General features: G+C 47.9%; 2 protein-coding genes across 6 annotated transcripts in view; one reads left to right on the plus strand and one right to left on the minus strand.

Moving 5' to 3' along the window:
- Positions 1-16,839, plus strand: part of LOC148386614 (uncharacterized) — a 37,494-nt gene that overhangs the window by 13,962 nt on the left and 6,693 nt on the right. The window contains exons 4-6 of one of the 2 annotated variants that reach the window (XM_088398843.1): positions 13,216-13,286; positions 13,358-13,439; positions 14,342-14,391. In XM_088398843.1, coding sequence (XP_088254969.1) covers positions 13,216-13,286; positions 13,358-13,439; positions 14,342-14,391 — 203 coding nt within the window. Of the gene's footprint in view, positions 13,440-14,341; positions 14,942-16,839 lie in introns of those variants that run through there. The other variant, XR_015863087.1, reaches the window with a different exon arrangement.
- LOC148386616 (C-type isolectin Sp-CL4-like) overlaps positions 12,292-16,839 on the minus strand; it is a 19,099-nt gene continuing 14,551 nt past the window's right edge. For 2 of the 4 annotated variants that reach the window (XM_088398837.1, XM_088398838.1), the window contains exons 2-6: positions 13,211-13,418; positions 13,056-13,150; positions 12,855-12,991; positions 12,660-12,791; positions 12,379-12,592 (exon numbers count right to left, since the gene is read on the minus strand). In XM_088398837.1, the coding sequence (XP_088254963.1) occupies positions 12,395-12,592; positions 12,660-12,791; positions 12,855-12,991; positions 13,056-13,134 (546 nt within the window). In that variant the 5' untranslated portion in view covers positions 13,135-13,150; positions 13,211-13,418 and the 3' untranslated portion in view covers positions 12,379-12,394. Of the gene's footprint in view, positions 12,593-12,659; positions 12,792-12,854; positions 12,992-13,055; positions 13,151-13,210; positions 14,850-16,839 lie in introns of those variants that run through there. The other 2 variants (XM_088398839.1, XM_088398836.1) reach the window with 2 other exon arrangements.

Below are 16,839 nucleotides of genomic sequence, written 5' to 3' on the forward strand. Positions count from 1 at the left end.
CCGTTCGGACACGGCTGTGTATGACACACGCATGCACGGCCTGTAAAGAAAAAGGAGGAGGAGGAGGAGGAGGAGCTCTTGCGTCTCTGCTTATCTTCATCCAGGTTAAGAGCGTTTTCCCACAGTAGTCGACTCGCTCTCTCGCTCATGTCGGAATTTGGACACGTGTATGAAGACAAAAAACAATATACACGTTTTGTCCTTTTTTTTTTCTTATGGGGCGGCATCCAAATGGAACTGCTTTGAAGGCTCATTTATTTGGATGACTTGATTTCGCCATCAAATACGAACGAACAAAGCTGCCGTTCGAACGAACAAAGCTGCCGTTCAAACGAGCCAAATTTCAAACTCAAATGGGAACTAAGCGTCCCGTCAAAAATACTCACAAACGTGAGGCGAGCGCTCGCATTGTCCGCCGCTTGGCGAGTGTGACTTAGTCACTCGTGTTTGCATTTATACACAAACCCCGCCCAGCAACAAACACAACGTGCACTCTGGGTCACTTTCATACACTCGCAATATAACATGCATGTGTGTGTGAACACACACACACACGTCAGGATGTTGAAGCATGCGTGCGTGAAGACAAACACAACGCTCTCCTCCGTCGGTCTGCGTCTCCACCGGTGGTCCGAGGAGCTGCGCCCTCCTACCTCCTTTGTCTGCCGTGGGAGGGCCGCACAAAAGCTGACAGGTAAACAAGGCCGTCGTGTTTGGGCAGACCTACCTGAGAAAAGCTCTCAGCCTTGCCCGACACACCCTCCTCCCTCACCCCCCCCCCCCCCAAAAAAAAACTCTGACCTTTTCCCTCAGCTTTCCTAAACAGCTTCCTCCCTAAAGCCAGATCAAGAAGTTGCGCCACATCAAGCAAGTGCCTAATTGTATATAAGATACAGGCCATTTTTTTTGGGGGGGGTCCTCCAGGTGCGTTTCTCCACTTCCAATGTCTGTTTGCTCCTCTCAGCCACTCTGACCTTTGCTGTCTCTTAATTGGGGAGGGTCCAGTAATGCCGTGTGCGCGCGTGTGTCAGGCCGAGCTCTTGTTGAGATTGGAGTGGCCTCGGGGGGTCAAAGGTCAGATAAACACAGCTGGTGCTCTTCTCCTGCTTGACTCACCAAATCAATTATCTTGCTCTGTTTTTTTTTGTTGTTTTCATTTCTAGTTTGCGACTTTCTCCAAATGCGCTCTGTCGATCCTCAAAGCAGTTCTTTTCCCCGGTGGTGCTACTTTGCCGGAGTTCTCGTACGTTTCAAAACTTCCCATACTTTTCAGCACCTCCAAATGGAGCTTGACACGACTCGTTCGAAAACAATGCGACATCGCAGTGTCGAGTCGAACGTTTGTCCCGTTTCCTTCCGAGGGTTGATGACAACGTTTTGCAGCGGCACGGTGGCGGCGAGTGTGTCAGCTGCAGTAATAACAGTTAAGTCGAGAATGACAGCCGTCAACGAGGCTCCGTCAACACGCGTCGTCTGCTTGATTGGCAGAGTTGCAACTCTCTCACGCCAGCAGTCAAAACAACAAGACATGCACACGCACATAATCTCAGCGAAGCTTATTGGAATTATTTCATTTTGATCTTAGAATGAAACCCAAACGGCATTTTAATTTGACTTTTAGCATTTGGCTAACAAATATGTTTGAACGTATTAGTCCTCATTGACAGTTCCAAACATCGCAACAATATCGACAAAAATTGAGTTAGCCTACGCTAGTTGACGCCAAACGAGGCTAATGTTCAAAGCGGCTTTTTAGTGAATCCGCGTAAGCCGCGTCTCAGATTTCTTGTCATCGTCGTGAGACGCTTTTAAACGAACGGAACCCTCGAGGAGAAATCTGCGCCTCGGGCATGTGGTGGGATTTCCACGTTGAAAGATTCAGAGCTACTTTACACCCTCATCGCGCTCCCATTAGGAAAGCGGATGTCGAGCCTCCGTGAATCTTTCATGACTCGCGATCGCAGGGGGTCGTTAGCGAGGCCGTGACGATCGGAGGCACGTCCGAGCCGCTCCAGAACGGACCTTGAAAGGCCCGCTTTGATCCCGGCCGGCCTTCCGCTAGCATGTCATTTAGCGCACTTAAGTGGACAAATTCTCGCCGCGCGCCAACATTTCATGGCGGATCGTGTGTCCCGGCCGCCGTGAGAATGCGAATAAACGCGGCTAAACTGGGATAATATCAGGTTCCGTGGGCGTCGGGCAGACCGCAAACGTCGGCCGGGAGGGGCGCTGCCGCCGAGCGATCGATCGCTTTGCATCTTCGTCACTGGCGGGTGGGGGGGAGGAACGTCGGGCTTTTCCCACAAGCAGCTGAAAAAGCACACAAGCCGCGAGCAAGCCGTGCGCAGGCCGCAAGCTCCATTAGGGGGCCGCCGCGCTCGCGTCCGCCTTTTTGAAGCACCGCAATCGGACGGGATTCCTCGGACAAAGTCGCACAAAAAAAAAAAAAAAAAACTATTGTCTTGAGTGTAAGACTTTTTAAACAAAGTTTTTGGGAATCTCGAGGCGGCGTTCTCGCGGATAGGAGCCCGTCAAACGTCGGTTTGTCGGCGCCATCTGCACCTCATCACGCAGACACATTCGTGTAATAACCCGTCTCCAATATCAGCTCTCTTCTATTTTTTTTCCCGACCCCCTCTTTTAACAGCCGAGCGCCGGGCCAGCCGTTGTAGTGCGGCCGCGCGGCTTAAAAACAGTCGAGTGCGGTCGGCGGCGCTAACACAAGTCGCGTTGGAGCCGAGCCACTCAAGCGTCTGTAATATAATTTTCGAAGCGGCCGGCCCTGTAGTTGTTCCAAATGGAGGCCATTAAAAAAGAAGAAGCAGAGATGCCGCCCGCGCAATCCGAAGCGAGCGTTTGAGTCACTCTTGCGGTATGCAGGCCAGCCAGAAAAGCTAAAATGGCGCTTACCTTTCCGTCTTGGCTTCCACCCTGTCATCGCGGGCAGGATTCGCTCCTCTGAGTTTACGCTCAGCAAACGCAACTTGGCCCTTCAAAAATGAGCTTTCAAAAATGTCTTTCATCTCAAAAGCTGCATTGTTTGACTTTTGACCCTTCACAGTTTTGCAATAATGCCACTTTTGACCACTAGGGGGTAGGGCCGACGGATTATACGATCGCCATTAGATTTAATTTCAGGAGCATCACGAATATAATTATTTTCATTTGTTGGCTTATTTGCATACCAAATTGTAATCACTCACTGCTTGCATTGACGACCCGTCGAAGCTCCAACGTTAAACAACTTTCGGGTCATTCTGTGTTTCAATTGGGTGACACTTTTGCCTTTCTTGACTTTTATGAAAACTTCCCACCTCCTCTAATTGACTCCTCCAGCAGACAGAAGGTCCGTCCACGACGACGGGATAATAGCCGGCGGGAGAGGCGCCGTCGGGCGCCCCCGAGTCTCCTCGCTCGGTGCCGCTACCTCCGTGTGATTAAACGCCGGCGAGGGGCCGACTCTTGACCCAAAACTCCGCGTGGCTTTTTAGTTGGGCCGGGCTAGAGCGTTTGCCCGTGTCTGCGGGGGATTTGCGATGCATATACATGAGCGCGCCGGCACGGGCTAAGTGGGGGGGTGGCGGAGGAGGGTCAGGAAGAAGCCAATTTAGGACAAAGCGGGAGAATGGAGATGGCGAGCCTTAATGGAGCTGCCCGCTAACAAGCCCCATCTCTGGGCTTGAGCTCTCATGTCACCGCCGCCACGACTCACGCCGGCTGCATAATTACCTGCGCCCCGCCCGCGTCCGCTTCCCGGCTCGTCTTCTTTTCGAACCAATTTGTCTTTGCGTTTTGCTTTGTCTGCCAGGTGCTTTGTCGGCAAAGTCTTCAGTGCGTGGCGGGTCTTCCCGTTACACCGGGCAATAATGAAGACCCAACAGATGCGCTGAACAAAACACCTGCCGGCAATACGCTTCCGTATTGGACAAGATTCCAGACAGGAGTTTGACAGGAGCTCTGTGAGGTTAAAGGTCAGAGAGTTGACCTCAGGCGCTGTCTACCTGTAATTCGCCACGGGAAACACTTTCAAGTCGATTGCTTTGGTCCGGCTTCTCGGAAGTGATGCTTTGCTGCCAAATTTGCAGCCGAATGTTAAATTTTCATCCTCAAATTTTGGGTTCCGTTTGAGCTCGTAGTTTTGCCCCTGTCTTATTTTAGACGCCAGGACACGCATTTAAAATTTTCAAAGTTACTTTTTTTCAGCATGGACACTACAAAAGCTTCTGCATAGCCAAGCGTAACAACTCCCAGAATGCGGTCCGGCCTGTCGAGACGGAAACGGAATAAAAAACGGTGGCAAATTCGCATGCGGGAAGCCTCCCTTGACCCCGTAAGCCTCCCGCAACGGGCGCTCTCCTCTCCCCTTCGCAGCTCTGTCCGCACTTGCTCACTAAGCGGAAGCTTCGTAAACGTCCGCCGCATTCCCGCTGTCAATCAAAGCGCGGCGAGAGATGAGCACCTCTGTCAAACGTCGGCCGACCTATTGTAAGCTGAATTTTTTTTTTCTTTTTTGACATCTGTGTTAAACAAGGTGTCAGACAAATCCGCGGCCCGTGCGGGGCTTAGCGCGGCTACCGGGGGAAATCACGGCGCTGCGCCAGCGCGTGTGTCATACATATCCATGATGTCCCCCTCCACCTATGCACCGTCTGCGCGCACGTTTGTGTGCGTCAGACTCGGCCGCGGGTTTTCGTTTGCCCGACCGGCGGGGGTAATTGGCAGGTCGACGGCTCCTTGGCCCGGGCCGCTCTCAGGGGGGGCACTTAGAGGCTGACACCCCCCAACCCCCCTCACCCCGCCCTGCGCAGCGACACCGGCGCAGAATGCATAAAAGCTTCTCGGCAGTACGCGGGGATTAACTCGAGTCGGATAAGGCGAGGTTAGTCAGTTATGTCGTTGAAGAGATACGCTATGCACGCCGCATAATTGCACCATCAAATGTAAGCTCATCATAAGTCATAACAATCAGCTCTTTGCTTAAATAATATTGATCGTGCGGAATAGTCGGCTTTCCCCACGGATAGTCGGATCTGAACGCTCGGCTGGTCGGTTGATTCGCCGAAGAATGTTGTCGGAAATTAAATCGTTCATACTGCATTTTCCGTTGAATGCTCATTTGAGGATTTTTTTAGTCCAGCAGAATTTTGTAGGAATTTGTATGAAAGCGTAGTTATATGAAAAATAGACATTTGATATTTTCATATTAATGTTTGCATTTGTTCCGCTTTTGTCCATTTTGTTTTCCGCCCATGCCGTGATTGATGTGACAGCTGACAATCGGTTAAGCCTCGCAGGAGACTTTCTTAAGATTTATGAATTGTGAGAAAGTCGGCCCATTTCCTCAAATCAATGTGCAATTGTTGTATAGGAAATCTTTGCGGGCACAGCTCAATCGGAGCGTGCCCATTGGCCCGTCATCGTTAATAATTCCATTGTTGCGCCCGTCAGCCTCCGTTTGTCTTTTGGCAGTCGCTCGAGAAAAGGCGTTGTTGTTTTCTCCCGCGTCCGCCCCACTCGCGTACACGCACGGCAGCGAACGGCGCAAAGTCAACAGCGCAATAAAAACACGGCTCGGCGAAACCTCACATGACCTGCACCCGTCGTGGCCCCGGCTTGCGAGATGACACAAATGAGAGGGCGAGGTCGTCGTTGGCCTTTAAGAGGCGGGGCCTGTGCTGCCGTTTACGCTGTTGTCGTGAGATGCCAACTTGTCAGATGACTAATTGGCTGCTGGAAGGCAGACTGGAAGTAACAACAAACACACTAGTGGGCTACTGTAGTTAAGTAGTTAAGTACTTTATGCTCTAATTATCTTTTCCACAATAGAAAGAGCAGAGATAGCCATCGCCCAATGGGGCTGATTGTATCACAGGTTGCCCCGACTCTTTGTTGCTTTTGCCAGAACAATGGGATGGACGCAAGGTAGCTTCCTCTTGCCTACCTGCCAGAACACTTCTGGAGAAGGATGTCGGCCATGTTTGAGCCAAGCAGAGTGGCGGTGGCGGCCATGTTTGTGGAGTTTGCTGCGTATCCCGAGGAGAGCGCTTTCGAATATTTTGACACTGGCTTTCACGCTCGAGCGGAAGCCCCTTCAGTTGATGTGGCGTATCAGCATCGCAACTTTCACGGGCGGCTTGCCGTCAATCGGCGCCGCCGCAGCGCCCGCCCGTCTTTCGGGGCGCGGGCGTGCAAGGCAAAACCAACTGTGTCACATTCCTGTGACGCATCAGCGCTGGAGTAAATCAGACCATCATGGCTTCTTTGACATGATAACAAACCTTCTGACAATTTAAAGTGGTCCCGCCCTCCAAGTGGCTGCACCATGCCCACATTTTGGAGGCCAGCTGGTCGCATCAGCCGTGAGAAATGATCCTCTTCCACCGAGTTGGTGGGAAAAGTTCCCGGTTCTCTGCCTCAATAGTTTGCAGATTTTCCTTGTCCAGTTTATCTCTCTATTTTGCCCTTCTTTCATTTTGGGCGTAATTCCACTCTTGACCACTAGATGCCAGTGCACTAAATCCTCTTCTTCTTAAATGGATTTAGGTGTGTTTGAAGTCCCATAAATGCTGTAAAAACCTGCTCAGGGAGTATTAGCAGGGTATGTCTTTATTTATATCTTAAATGTTTCTCTTGCATTGTCCACATGAATGCAGTCGCTTCTCGCCAGATTTGTGTTCAGACACGACTCGTGGATGAAGGTGTGCATGGTCTGGGCGTTTAGTTTCTTCCTGTCATGCAGCCGCACGGTGGGAACGTCGCGCGCTCGCTCGCTTTGCTTTAGCCCTGCGGCTAGCTGCTATTTTGTGGATGTGTCACTTTGCTTTGCAGCTGTCAATCAAATGTAAATCCCTTCATAAAAGGGAAGGGATGCGTCTCGGGGCCCATCCCTGTTTTATTTCCTGCACCACAGAGCTAATGCTTGACTTGCTTTGTTTGGGGCATTGAACATGCCCAAAAGTCACTAAGCAAAGGTGCATAGTGTCACGCAAAATTATCTTTTTTTTAAAGCATTGATCTGATTTTAAAGGATTAACTATAAATGTTTCAAAAAAAAAATTCTGAGCAGTTGGAAATTAGTTTTGAGTTGCATTACCGCTACCTACTAAAAACTTTTTGAGGACGCCGTGGTAGAGTTGTCATCTCCTGATCTCCGGCCATCTTGAAAACTCAAAAACCATTTACCAAAACTCATGACAATTAGAGAAAAAAACAAATCCTGTAAAATTATGGCTCAGCTCGGTTCTCAAACAATTCGGAATTCAGGTTACAATGTTTACGCCACATATTGTCAGAAATATATTTCACACGTTTTCCGACGCAACCAAAAATATCTTATAGTGTTAGCCCTTGGATGCTAAGGTGGCGCTAACTTCCCCGGGTAAACATTCCAAGTATTTAAGTCTCTTTATATTAACATGCGTGTAATGTATCGTTAAAAGGTTTGCTATGCAAAGGGGACAAAGAGTGTGCCAAAAGATTCTTGTTGCTATGGCAACCGAGGATACACACTACCTGTATATTGTTTAAGGGAGAGGCCCGAGGCAGACAAGTTAATCCTCTTCAGGAAACCAATTACTCTATAGACTCACCTGTCCCTCGGTAGCTCCGCCCACATTACGCCATCACTCCTGCTACCGTCCACGAGACAGGCGGAGGAACGTCTTTTTTTTTTATAAGATAAACGTTGTACGAACATGACGCTCACTAAGCCGATATTAGATTTGCCGTCTTGTTTTAGAAGATGAGGAGATATTTTGGATGTGTGCGGACTCATCAAATCCTTGAATGAGCGGATGCTGACTCATCCTGACGCACGCATAACCTCGCCGCCATGTGAATTACCGCTTGGACATGCACAACGTACGTGTCAACCATTGCTCGTTATTGAAAAGCACAAAGCTCCAATGGAAACATCTGAAAAGTCATTTGTTTGGGGTGTAAAGAACAAGAGAAGGGGAAAATGACGTTTGTTTGATGGCCAAATTGATGACTCATCGCGGTTCTATTTGAGTTATCTCCCCAAACGACGCTGATGAAGACTACTGCGGGGTGGAGCTCCGATTCAACTTGCGGGCCCCCAATTAGGCTCCCGCTGCCGGGCTGGGAACAACTCCAGTCGGCCCTCTCTCCCCTGCCTAAACCCCCACGCAGGGATTAAGGGTGTCTGGGCTTGAGCAGAGGAAAGATCTCAGCAAGCCTTTTTTTTTTGGAGGGGGGGGGGGTTGTTTTGTTGTTTGCGTGTTAGCCAAATGAAGCAAAAAGGTCGTCCATCCTCCAGCTTGCCAATTGCAAGTAGACAAAATCAAGAGGTGGGCCTTTAGCCACAATCATGCTAATGTAGCAACTAACATCCCAACCGTCCCTGTCAAATAAATAAATATAAATTAATTAATTAATAAAAAAAAATAAGATTGGCATACAAGTTGGCTACGTTCGAGTTGAAGTTAGAAATACAAGTCGGCATGGCTGGCGTCTAAAGGGTGCAAAGTGATCCGCGTCGACGGTATCGGATGACGGTTAGACGATCACTCGCGGCCGACACGCGGGCGCTCCCACCGTCGTCGTCTTCATCTGTCCGTGAGAACCTAACGGGAGCATCTTTCATCTTTTTCCAATATTGCACACGCCTATTGACAACTTTTGCTGCATATGGTGTCGAGTTACTTCATTTTTTGTTGGCGTGGGGGTCACCTAAATTCTAAATTAAATATTTAAAAATTGCCTAGACTATTTTCATTCACTAAGAAAAATAATCGGAATTATATGTGGAATAACTCAATAATTAGAGAACAAAATATTACAAATCCAGAGACGGTTGATGTTTTAAAATAAAACATGTACACATTTGAACTGAATAATAACTATTACAATATAAATATGGGGTTGTTATTTCCAAAGATTTTTGTGAGAGCAAAATAAATTTCTTTCAGTTAAACTGGGCTTGAAAAACAACACAGCCGCTTTTGGGCATCGGGTCCCGCCCGAGGTTTTCTATTATTGTTATTTGTGTGCATATGTGTGTGTGTGTGTGTGGTGGCGGCAGGTCACCTCTGCTGCTCCGTGATGAAGTTAAGGCCCTTAAATCCCTCTGTAGATTTGACCTTTGAACCTTCCCCTCATCCCCTTGCTCTGATTTGAAAGCGGGATGTAGCAAGGGCCGCCGCGATTGTGGTGAGGATGAGGCGCGTTTCCTAACAAGTGACTTTGTTTTGGTGACCCGCACAAAGATAGTAATCATTATTATTATTATGGCTCAACTCCATTTTTTGCAAGAGTCGTTTCAAATCTGATTCGTCGACTGGTTTGTAATTGTTTATTTTTATTCTTATTTTATTATATCCAAGCTGTTTTTCTATCAGATTTTTTGTATTTATTTTTCCATTTTTTTCACTGTCATTTATCCCCAGCCTGCTGATTTAGTTCCCCTAAAAAGTCACATATTTCTTTTTAAATGTCTATAATCCCTAGTTTTTGTTTTATTTTGTTTTTGTATCTCAAACACACACACACAGAGCCAAGAGGCCCACTAGTGCCCCCTATCGAGTGTGCACTCCAACCGCGTGCAAGCTCAAGGCCTCTGAAGCTGTAACTTTTTCCCATGCAGCACGTCACAGTAGCTTTTTGGAGCAAGCGCGCTAATTTGGCCGGCGCTAATTAAAGCCAAAAAGAAGGAAGAGAGGTCGCTGCGAGCGACGATCAGCGGCCCGCATGGGAACGTTAATCATTTAAGGCTGTCAGGGGGGTTGCGAGCTGTGCGGGAATGTCGGGAATGTCGGGATCTTCCCACCTTTTGATAGGCGGCTAGTGGAGAGTTGGGCCCTGTAAAATATAAGAAAAGTCATGAAAAGGAATCAAATTGTGAAAATTGACAAAATATGATGACAGCTTAATTGTGATGACCTTATCAAAAAGACTTGTAGCACAGCTATGTTGTTACTGCCCCCTAGCGGCGTACAACGGACAGCCATTGAATGAATGAAATCAAAACCTTTTAATTCTTAACATCTGACTTTTTTAACTGTTTTTTTGTGCTAATCCTTTTACACATGTGCAATATACACATACATGCGCGCACACGCGAGGTCATGTACACGCTTTGGAGATCTGAGGCCCGCCGTGTGATTTATGGCGCGCCGGGTCAAACGGGATGCATTAGGCCCGTTTGCGGGAAGATGCGACAAGACTTACGAAGTGATGAGACGCTCGCTGACACTCGCCTCTTCAATAACCGTCGAGCGGGTTGGGGAAGGGTCGGGGCCCTCAATGACCCGGGTGCGCTCAACCGAGGCCTCGCGTGGCGCATTTTGACGCATATTCCGCCTTGAATGGCTACGCTAACAATTTATGTGCTAAGACTCGCTTAGCTATGTTTGCACTGATTACGCCGCGTGTCAACGCATTAACACGGACGTAGCCAGCTCAGCTATTTGCCGCTGTTGCGACACGTCACACACACATGTAAACAAAAGAAGACTTTCACCACTACCATATGATTCCACAAGGCAAAAATCATCAAACTTGGCTTTTCAGTCTGCTTGCTTTTCTGGAAGCTCCTCTTGGACGAGCTCCTGCCAGACCCTAAATTGCACTCCGACTTGCTCGCTCAGCATATCAGCGCTTTTGTATCCAGACTCTTTTGTGTTTACATCCACGTTTATAACTCCGGAATGACAAACACAGAGACTTGGACTAAGTACTGCACACACACACACACATGCACTTGCATCTGGACAGTGTCAGGCCCACTTCAAAGTGGACCATCTCCTCTTTACAAGTCCGATGAGGCTCTTCATCAACGTCTCTCGGAACAACGAGAACTGCGATGAAGTCCTGCCATGTGTGTGTTTTTTTTTTAAGATGTAAAATAACACTTTAGTAGTGCACAGTACTTTATAAAAACATAGCAGTCATAATATTAAATCAATCAATTGTAAAGAACTGTTTATTTTTTTCCCACAATTTTTGCTTCGATTCAATTGACATTGTGCTGCTCTTTCTGCTGCGTACGCATTGGCCAGCAGGGGGCAGCGTAATTCAGACATGCAGGAAGTCAGTTGCAACGCCTCAGTAATATTGCTTAGTTTTTGCAGATGCTAAAGAATACATACCTGTGAGTATTTTAAGTATTTATTGCTTGTGGAGAAATTGACAATAAAGCTGACTTTGACTTTGAAGCACCTCCACACTACTGGTTAGCCTGTCTATGGTGTTTCTTACTGTGTGCTAGCATTAAGCTAGGCTAAATGTCAAAAGGCAAAATTATGGGGTTGTTTTAAATACACGACGTGTAATTTGAATGACAGATGGTTGATTTTGTATGACTGCATGCGCGCTGTCGTCATGGTAGCGGGCAAATAAATAACACGAGAAAAGGCGTTGAAAAAAGTCGTCAGTCCTTCAATAAACATGGCAGCTCCCGCGCACACCGCCTCGGTCGGCCATTGTTGTGTCCTTTGACACCGCGCCTCCTCATTGTGAGCACGCTGACGTCAAATCAATTCGGCCACCTGCATTGATGGTAATTAATCAGCCGTTTGTCAAGCGACAGGTTCTCATGCCGTGACGTGTTCCCACCAAGCCTCAGTGACTCTGTGTTTTTTTTTTAATAGCAATTATTTTCTTTCTTCATCCACAAACTGACACACACCTGATGTCCTCCATGTTCAAAAATTGTATTCTACTGTTGTATTTTATTTTTTCACTCTCTGGTTTTGAATGGGGTGTGTTGCTTTTTGACAGTAAAAACACAAAAAAAAATTAGTAAGCAATTTTTATCACAAATAGTAAGTGCGTCAGATGGAGTTGAGTGTTTGTCTTGCTGATAAAATGCAATTTTGGCCGGGCTCCTTTGACAAGGTGAAAGGTGCAGTTGAAGAAGCCAAAACTAACAAAGGGCCCACTTTGCATCAACTGGAGTTTTTCTCGGTGGCCCATTCAAACACGCGGCTAATATTTGTGATGTCTTCCAACCGTGCCCGCTCCCCCCCTCCCCTCCCTTCTTCTTCTTTCAATATGAAAAATGAGTCACTCCAAGGCGTTTTCACTGCAGAGTAAACCGTGCAGAAAGTGCCATTCATCAACAGCGCCCTGTTGTCTTTGCACACAGAAAAAGGAACGTGTTTTTTTTTTTTTCACGTTCTTTTTTTAACCTGCTCAAGCACGAGGAAGGTGTGACAGCTTCCTTCTCTCGCTCCCTCGTTAGTTAGCAATTTGTTGATTGGCGCCATGAGCTCATAGTCGCCGACGGTCGAATCTGGAGCGTTTTTCCAAACAAAAACGACATGAGAAGTTGCTTGCTGGTTAAATTTTATTGCTTTTGCGAGATTGGTGGCAGACGCCAGCTACATGTGGTACTGACACACCACCGGAGTTCTGACGTCACAAGGCCCGTCGTTCAACTGGCCCCAGTCTGGACAAAGACGGCAAGTTTTAGACACACCTCACCTGAGAGGACCTCGGCGCGGAGCTCCGACTTACGGAAAGAGTTCGTCCAAACGCAATTCTCGTAGCCGCCAAAGTTGTCAGGCTGATTGTGTCGCCAGGGGGCATCGGGAGGGATGATTCCGCTTCCGTCCACCCACTCAAAGTCATCCTGACGGAACCGTTGCGGCGTGAGCGTTTCTTAACATGGCGTTCCGAGCGGCGTCCGTCATACTCACCCCGTTTCTGACGGCGCCCACCCAGTAGTGCAGTCGGCGCGGGATCACCGTGGCGACGATGCACAGCAGCTTTCTGAACTCGTCCTCATTCGCCAGCGTGACCACTCGGCCACTTTCTTCATCGCAAAAAGCCTAAAATGGAGATCACGGCTGAGCGGGCAGGCACCACTGCGCCGCGTCCGTCCGCCGTCTCACCTGAGCTTCGGGGAAAGTCAGACCATAGGGCAATACTCTGACACAGGAGTCATTATTGAGGCGGTAAAGATCTTCACCGCAAGGTTCCACGGCCACGTCGTGGTCCTGACACATTTCCAGAACTTCCTCCAAAGTCTCTGCGACAACAAAAACGGTCACTTGTGCCTTTTTGGTGGATGCCACCGACGCCTTTCTCGTTACCGTAGCTTAAAGTCTGAGCGAAGGCCCCGGTGAACAGCAGCGCCCCCGCTAGGAACAAGCTTGCCGCAAAAGAAAGCATGGCTGCCAGATTTGACCTGTAAATGTCAGAAAGTCAGTTTGTGTGAGCAAGTAGGTAACATCTTTGTCTCTCTCACCACAGATGCGAGATGATGCGAGGTTCTTCAATCAGGCTCCTGCGTCTCCTCCCGGCCTGAACTCGGACCCCCTTAAGTAGAGACGACGGACGCCTCGCAGCCAAATAAAATTGGCAGTGCGCTTGCTCTTGTTTGTCATGCTTGCAGGCATGGAAGTTCTTCAAAGCTGCTGAACGGAGCTCATTTGCAAATTGAATTCACTCGCCATCTGGAAACGGCACATGTCAAGGTGAACTCAGACACGTGTCACCTCCATTTTGACACCACCACAAAGCGTGTCCAAGCAAATGCTGTCGGTCCATCTCATTCATGCCTCAATCTCCTCCAGGCTTGATCTTATTGATCGGCAAGCCCAGCACGTTCAAAAACTTTGGTTCACGCTACCCCGGATTCTGATGAAAATGCAAAAGCATATTCATATTATTAATAGCCACTCCCAAATTTTGTTTCTTGGCTCATCATCTCCTCTTTAATGAAACACTCTATCAATATTTGCTCATTTGCTTTTTTTTCTAGAAAATTCCACTGTGACATTTTACAACTAAATTTATATCTAATTAAGAGACACACCCTTGTTGATTTTGGTAAAAAAAAAATTATTCAGGTTTTATCAAGGTGTGCAGCCTTGAGGGTCTCGGCGCAGGGCGTTGGAGGCGGAGTCAGTCCCAAGCGACTGTTCAAACGACCTTCTTCCTCGCAGTCCGACAGTAATACCAAAAAGGTACCAATCAAATAATTCCGTTGACCTCTGCGGCGTACTCGCCGCTATGAAAGCAGCTGTCTTCACCAGCGGGTTAGCGACGAGGTCATGGCAGGCCGTCTGTCAGCTGCACCGCCGATTTCGCTCTGGCTGTCACGCCCGTAACCCGTCCGAGGTGTTAACGTGGAGATAACATGTCGGTGGCAACTTTTGCGACGGCGGTCGTGATGTAACTTTCACGTAACCATTGACTCAGAGTCAACACGTGGCGGAATGTCCCCTCTGCAATCTCGTAAGGTCACAAGGTCTCCATTTGCGAGAAAGCACACTAAAAAGTTCGATTAATTGTTTGCGCCAAAATGTTTCAGCCATCTGCATGTGATCACGCTATTTATTGATGTATTTATTGATGTATTGATTGTTTTTCAAAGGCAATCTGCTGTCCGGGATCAGCGTGGAAGCCCCCGTGCACCTTAACAAGGTAACCAGAGCTCTGCGGGCCAATGTAGACCAGCTGTGGGGGCTCATCGGAGGGATTTGGGGGGGGCAACCGCGTGGAGTTTAATTGAGCATTAATTACAAATAGCGCAATTTCCCCCCGCCCCAATAAAGAGTGGGGTGTTATTACGGGGAGCCTGATTTTCAGATTGCTCTCTTTGTTGTCTCGTTTGGGCTGATTTCCTGTAACGTCCACCATGTTTACAATCTCCATTTTCTCGCTGTAAAGAAAAATATACAGTGAACACCCACCATGTTGAGATACATGCTTTGCTAAAAAAAAAAAAAGTTTTTATATTCAAATGTAAAATTGTGCCTCTTCTGATGTACTACTTATGGTTGTTGATGTTTTTGAAAAATTTCTTGTACATTGTCCATTTTTTAAGCTTACACACACTGAGTGAGTGAGTGAGTGAGTGAGTGAGTGAGTGAGTGAGTGAGTGAGTGAGTTGTTGAGTGAGTGAGTGTGGGTGAGTGGGTGAGTGAGTAGTTGTGAGTGAGTGAGTAGTTGTGAGTGAGTGAGTGAGTGAGTGAGTGAGTAGTCGAGTGTGAGTGAGTGAGTAGTCGAGTGTGAGTGAGTGAGTAGTTGAGTGTGAGTGAGTGAGTGAGTGAGTGGGTGAGTGGGTGAGTGGGTGAGTAGTTGTAAGTAGTTGTGAGTGAGTGAGTGAGTGAGTGAGTGAGTGAGTAAGTGAGTGAGTGAGTGAGTAGTTGTGTGAGTAGTTAGGGTTAGGGTTAGTAGTGAGTAGAGTGAGTGGTTGAGTGTGAGTGAGTGAGTGAGTGAGTGAGTGAGTGAGTGAGTGAGTGAGTGAGTGAGTGAGTGAGTGAGTGAGTGAGTGAGTGAGTGAGTGAGTGAGTGAGTGAAGGTTAGGGTTAGTAGTGAGTACAGTGAATAGTTGAGTGTGAGTAGTTAGGGTTAGGGTTAGTAGTGAGTAGAGTGAGTAGTTGAGTGTGAGTGAGTGAGTGAGTGAGTGAGTGAGTGAGTAGTTAGGGTTAGTAGTGAGTAGAGTGAGTAGTTGAGTGTGAGTGAGTGAGTGAGTGAGTGAGTGAGTGAGTGAGGGTTAGGGTTAGGGTTAGTAGTGGGTAGAGTAAGTAGTTGAGTGTGAGTAGTTAGGGTTAGTAGTGAGTAGAGTGAGTAGTTGAATGTTAGGGTTTGAGTGAGTGAGTGAGTGAGTGAGTGAGTGAGTGAGTGAGTGAGTTAGGGTTAGGGTTTAGGGTTAGGGTTTGAGTGAGTGAGTGAGTGAGTGATGGAGTGAGTGAGTTAGGGTTAGGGTTAGGGTTAGGGTTTGAGTGAGTGAGTGAGTGAGTGAGTGAGTGAGTGAGTGAGTGAGTGAGTGAGTGAGTGTGAGTGAGTGAGTTAGGGTTAGGGTTTGAGTGAGTGAGTGAGTGGGTGTGAGTGAGTGAGTGAGTGAGTTAGGGTTAGGGTTTGAGTGAGTGAGTGAGTTAGGGTTAGGGTTTAGGGTTTGAGTGAGTGAGTGAGTGAGTGAGATAGTGAGAGTGAGTTAGGGTTAGGGTTTAGGGTTAGAGTGAGTGAGTGAGTGAGTGAGTGAGTGAGTGAGTGAGTGAGTGAGTGAGGGTTAGGGTTAGGGTTTGAGTGAGTGAGTGAGTGAGTGAGTGAGTTAGGGTTAGGGTTTAGGGTTAGGGTTTGAGTGAGTGAGTGAGTGAGTGAGTGAGTGAGTGAGTGAGTGAGTGAGTGAGTGTGAGTGAGTTAGGGTTTAGGGTTTAGGGTTAGGGTTTGAGTGAGTGAGTGAGTGAGTGAGTGAGTGAGTTAGGGTTAGGGTTTAGGGTTAGGGTTTGAGTGAGTGAGTGAATGAGTGTGAGTGAGTGAGTTAGGGTTTAGGGTTAGGGTTAGGGTTTGAGTGAGTGAGTGAGTTAGGGTTTAGGGTTAGGGTTTGAGTGAGTGAGTGAGATAGTGAGAGTGAGTGAGTGAGTTAGGGTTAGGGGTTAGGGTTAGAGTGAGTGAGTGAGTGAGTGAGTGAGTGACTGAGTGACTGAGTGACTGAGTGACTGAGTGAGTTAGGGTTAGGGTTTAGCGTTTAGGGTTAGGGTTAGGGTTTGAGTGAGTGAGTGAGTGAGTGAGTGAGTGAGTGAGTGAGTGAGTGAGTGAGTGTGAGTGAGTGAGTGAGTTAGGGTTAGGGTTTAGGGTTAGGGTTTGAGTGAGTGAGTGAATGAGTGAGTGAGTGTGAGTGAGTGAGTTAGGGTTTAGGGTTAGGGTTTGAGTGAGTGAGTGAGTGAGTGAGTTAGGGTTAGGGTTTAGGGTTAGGGTTTGAGTGAGTGAGTGAGTGAGTGAGATAGTGAGAGTGAGTGAGTGAGTTAGGGTTTAGGGTTAGGGTTAGAGTGAGTGAGTGAGTTAGGGTTAGGGTTAGGGTTTAGGGTTAGGGTTTGAGTGAGTGAGTGAGTGAGTGAGTGAGTGAGTGAGTGAGTGTGAGTGAGT

The sequence above is a fragment of the Syngnathus floridae genome, chromosome 15, assembly GCF_059516105.1.
Source record: "Syngnathus floridae isolate MCC-2025c chromosome 15, RoL_Sflo_1.0, whole genome shotgun sequence".
Classification (NCBI taxonomy): Eukaryota; Metazoa; Chordata; class Actinopteri; order Syngnathiformes; family Syngnathidae; genus Syngnathus; species Syngnathus floridae.